A 5,000-nucleotide genomic window follows, 5' to 3' on the forward strand; every position below is an offset into this window, starting at 1 on the left:
CGTATAGGCCCAGGGGTTTAACGGTCTAATAAGTCATGGAGTTCAGGTGATATTTCAAAGTCAGTTTATTGTTTAATATTTGAAAATACCAGGTCATTTCATTAGTGAAGAAACTGGGCAACTGTTTATCACTCCTATAGCAAAAAGCTATTTACATGCTCATAAACATAGAACTGGTACAGCTATACATGCAATAAGTGTAGTGGGAATAAAAATTTAAATCATCATAAACTGCTTTCGTATATGGGTTTAATGTTATCATAATTACAATACAGCTTCTACATCACAATTACAAAACCTATGGACAGAAATAAAAACACTTCACTCATACATCAGCTTTAGATATTGTCGGATACCTTTTCATAAAAATAAAACACGAACAGTTATCTCACATAACTATGATAGATGTCTGCCAGACTAATCATAAGCGAGTTCCTTGGATCTCAATGTTAAATGTCCATATCGAAATGGGCATTCCTTCTGAACGACCAACGATAATCTTTATTATTACTACAAATAAAGTGGCCTGCCTCTGACATGAGCAGCTACACTGACACACGTATGCTTGTTAAGCACTGTGCATGTTTAATTTCTTTTATCATAATCATCATTATCATGATTATGTGAAATGCTGACAATAATCGATTCACGGTAAATAAGATTTGATTTGTACAATCAATGGTAAGGATTACAACTCACTATCTGTGCAGACTTAGCCTTTTGCTTTTCAGAGCTTGCCTCTCTCTCTCTCTCTCTCTCTCTCTCTCTCTCTCTCTCTCCTCTCTCTCTTCTTTGGTTTTCTATTAAAATAAAATATAAACTTTAAGTGCATATTTAGTTTTCCCATCTTATTTCAATCGATATAGATTGGCGCAGCCGTTCCAGCCTATCGTCTACTTCTATCCTTCCACCATAACATACACACACACATACATATATATATACACACACACACACACACACAACACACATATATACGTGTGTGTGTGTGATTGCTTCCGGTCGACTTCCCACCAGTCCTACCAGTTTAGAAATGAGCACCAGAGCTACCAACTTCAAGCAGCTCTAGCACTCATTTCTAACTGGTAAGACTGGTGGGAAGTCGACCGGAAGCAATCACCACACCTAGAGAATGTGAGCCGAGTGTTGTACCTCTCGGTGTCACCACAACTTGAGCTCATTGCAACCTATACAAGGTGGGGGGTGGGGTCGTCACATCCCTACGCTAAGTGTATACGCATGAAAGGGATTTCGTTACGTAACTATCTTTGCATTCGCTTGTTTACCACCTGTCGACCCGTGCGAATAAGCTGTAAGCTACACAAAAATCAGAGCCCATCGCCGCAATCAGCAAAAATCGACCCGATTGACTTTGGGGAGGAAGTCTTTCTTTAAATCACTTATTTCGTAACAGTGAAATGTTTCGGGAAAAGCATTTGGAAAAGAAAAGAAAATAAGAAAAAACTATCACATCTAAAGAACAGCTCTGTGGGAGATCTGTAGTACTTTTATTGCTCTCTCAGCAATTACGTCAATAGCAGGCATTTTACATAACCAGTCTCAAGAAACGCAGGAGAGAGAGAGAGAGAGAGAGAGAGAGAGAGAGAGAGAGAGAGAGAGAGAGAGGCTGGGTGGTGGAGTATGTAAGTTATGAGCTGGGAAAATTTGCGAATGCGTTCCAACAAGTAATACGCGTCTTCTATGACTTCTCGTCCAGGTACAAAATAACATACTAAATAAGGTGCTGAGAGGGGGAGGAGGCACCCCTAGAAAAATAACTGTTGCCAAGATTTTTGTTGTGGTGCCGGGGAGTAATGGGAGGTGGGATAGTAAGGGAGGAGGAAGTAGGAGACGGAGGACGAAAGGGTTTTTTCGGGGGAGGAGGTGAGGATGGAGGGTGAGTGTATTGGGGAAGAGTTTGTTTCTAGTCATCACAACAGAGCCAAGACGCATGCGCGGGTCAAGAAGAAAACCCAACCACAGACCCCTTGCTCCTTCAGTCCCACGCGTGAACTGTGCCACGGACCGAGACGAGGAACGTACACTCTCGTTTCAGCTTATGTCACCCTCAGTAATCGGTTTAGTTTTCTCGAAGTGAAGGTCTAAGCACTGCCATTCGATCTTCTGGTGCAGTTGTAGTATACGCTGTCTCTGAATATCGTAAGAATCCGTCAAAGAATTGGAGATTTTCAACACTCAAGGTGAACGACAGGTAGAAGCAACAGCAGCAGCAACAGCATCAACTAACTGAACCACCTGCTGTTAGGAGGTGTGGCGATGAATCCCCCATCTGCATCCGCATTCGGCGGAAGCAGTCTCTAATTTGTCGTCTTATCATTCAGCAGGTCTTCGGTTCACTTCAAAATGCCTGAAAATCTGTCGAAGCCAGATGTAGTCCGACTCACCCCCGGACCCGAGAAGGAGAAGTCGTTCAATGTAAGTACCTTTCAGAAATGGGTTTCAGCCGTAGACTGTAACTTGCTTTACTTCTCATAATTCCGAAGGCAAGACCTAACCTCATTCTTTTAAGATTTCGATTAGTGAATCTTCTCTTAAATAAAAAAAAAAAAGGGATTTTAATGACTGTCGTAAGACAGAGTACTTTAATTAAAAAATAGTGAACAAAAAAGCTTAATGAGGTCAACATCAGCAACCATGCAAAAATCAAACTTTATCTGGAGCCGAATTAATTACCAGGAATTAGAAGCTTGATCTTTTCCTTACATGAGCGTTAGTTTATCCTTGGGAAGTGTTCAAAGGTTAGCACTGCACCATCTCCGGGACCCACCTCTCTCTCTCTCTCTCTCTCTCTCTCTCTCTCTCTCTCTCTCTCTCTCTCTCTCTGAGGAAGCACTCACTGCCATTCATGCATTTTGGTGTTACGCAGAATCTAGTTTTTGCGTGTATAGAACTTTTACACACAAAACTTCGCGTGTTATGCATACGATGTGTATATACACAACCGTACAGATTAATGTAATGTTATCTAGAGCTGTTAAATACCGATGTGATTTTATACACGTATTAGAGTACGCATCTATCTACATGAGCAGTTGTCTCTAACGAACTTACGAATGTATATGCACATAATTAGCTGTAATAATCTGCAGTACATAATTATTTAACATATAAATTTGGTGTGTGTGTTATACTGAAATAAGAAATATGGACTATTCAATGAGTATTAGCCTATGCTGGCATAAGGCCAGCCAGCTTCATTAAATAATTCTTCCTTGGAATAAATACTTTCGGACTCAGAATGCTTCGTTTTCTTTGACACTGACTAATCGCCGCTAACTTGATCAAGTGTCATTTCATATCTACGTTAAACTACATTCCCAGTATGTACAAAGAAACTTGACCTTCCAAGCAATTTTACTGAATCGCTCGACAAAATTGTTACCTATATATTATCTATTACTTTGTCTTTGTTTCCTTATAGTGCTCTGCTTGCTAAACCTCTTTGATATTTGTTTTGCTAATAGGCTGAATCATTTTCATTAATCGCTCTAGTAGAAATTATTGAAAAGATTCTTGGTTGTTATGAAATGTATTATTGTCTCATGTCATTGAATATAACACATGAATATTGTTATTTACTTATATTAGTTAATAGTATTAACCCTTATTTATTGCTTTCTTAAGAGGGTCCCTGCTAGTCGTGACGTCAGATAACTCACAATCAATCAATCATTCTTATGAGGGTTAATTACATGAGACGCTTTATATTACACACCTTTGTTGGTTGACGCTATTAAATGTATTAATTCAATACTTCTTCTTTCAACAGGTGGGAGCAGAATGCAACTGTCTAGTAGAGTCATCACCCCAAGTTGTTGATAAACCCAGAAACCGATCAGGCGGTCGTACTAACCAGGTCTCTGCTATTGAGAGTTGGTTGTACCTTTCGGGAGCAAGAGCTGTCAAGCCATCGAGACTGAAAGAACTGGGCATCACCTGCGTCGTCGACTGCACTATCGAACTGCCCAACTTACCTCTAGACGGCATCGAGCTGGTGAAGGTGTTAGTATCCGACACCCCGAGCTCGTCTCTGAACGACCACTTCGACTTAGTCGCAGACAAAATCGAGGAGGTGAGACGTCGCAAGGGACGAGTCTTGGTCCACTGCATCGCTGGGGTGAGTCGCTCCCCGGCTCTGGTGCTGGCATACCTCGTCAAGCATCGAGGCATGAGCCTTCGGCAGGCATTCCTCCATGTCAGGAGTATCAGGCCCAACGTGCGACCCAACGCAGGATTCTTCAAGCAGCTCATCGAGTTCGAGAGACGCGCCAGAGGGAGCACGAGCGTGACCCTCGTGCACGACGCTGCCCTCGGCCTCACCATTCCGGACGTGTGCGAGGACGAGCTGAGAATCCTGAAGGACACGAGGTGGGCGAGACTCATCCACGAAAGGAGGAACTTCCAGAGACTTTATGCCTGAGGGAGCCATTCCTCTGCGCCTCTCACCTCTCCCTTCCGCTGTCCTTTAAGTCTTAGGATTGACCATTCTGTTCTGATCTCAGTATCTTTAATGTCTTTGTTACTTTCTCTTATGTCAGGGACATAATGGGAATGTCTGGTTGATCCAGCAGTGTTTTCTAGGTTAGGCACGACCAAGAAACCTTACTATAATTCTTTAGGACTATTTCTCACATTACTTGTAAGGAAAGTTTTCTAGAGCATCTCTATAGGAGAGATTTTACTTTACTAACTCTCCCGGAATTTCCATATATATATATATATATATATATATATATATATATATATATATATATATATATATATATTATATATATATATATTACAAGTAACAGAGAAAGCTTTAACGTTCGAAAGTCATCTATGAAAAGTTCTGGACAAGGCTAAATAAAACATTGTGTGTATAACAAAATCTTTTATATGTTGTGCATAAAGCTATTAATAAACAAGCAAAGTTCTGAGGTTCTTGAATTAATATAATGCAAATGAAAGTTTCGTTTTAAGAGGATGCACTTATCTCG

General features: G+C 40.8%; 1 protein-coding gene across 1 annotated transcript; it reads left to right on the plus strand.

Moving 5' to 3' along the window:
* Nucleotides 1-1,963: 1,963 nt before the first annotated feature.
* On the plus strand, nucleotides 1,964-4,778 carry LOC135224810 (dual specificity protein phosphatase 14-like). The gene is made up of 2 exons (XM_064264135.1): nucleotides 1,964-2,436; nucleotides 3,791-4,778. The coding sequence occupies exons 1-2, from the start codon at nucleotides 2,365-2,367 to the stop codon at nucleotides 4,439-4,441; spliced, it is 723 nt and encodes a 240-aa protein (XP_064120205.1). The 5' UTR covers nucleotides 1,964-2,364; the 3' UTR covers nucleotides 4,442-4,778.
* Nucleotides 4,779-5,000: the final 222 nt, after the last annotated feature.

Source organism: Macrobrachium nipponense, chromosome 20 (genome assembly GCF_015104395.2).
Source record: "Macrobrachium nipponense isolate FS-2020 chromosome 20, ASM1510439v2, whole genome shotgun sequence".
In the NCBI taxonomy this organism is placed as follows: domain Eukaryota; kingdom Metazoa; phylum Arthropoda; class Malacostraca; order Decapoda; family Palaemonidae; genus Macrobrachium; species Macrobrachium nipponense.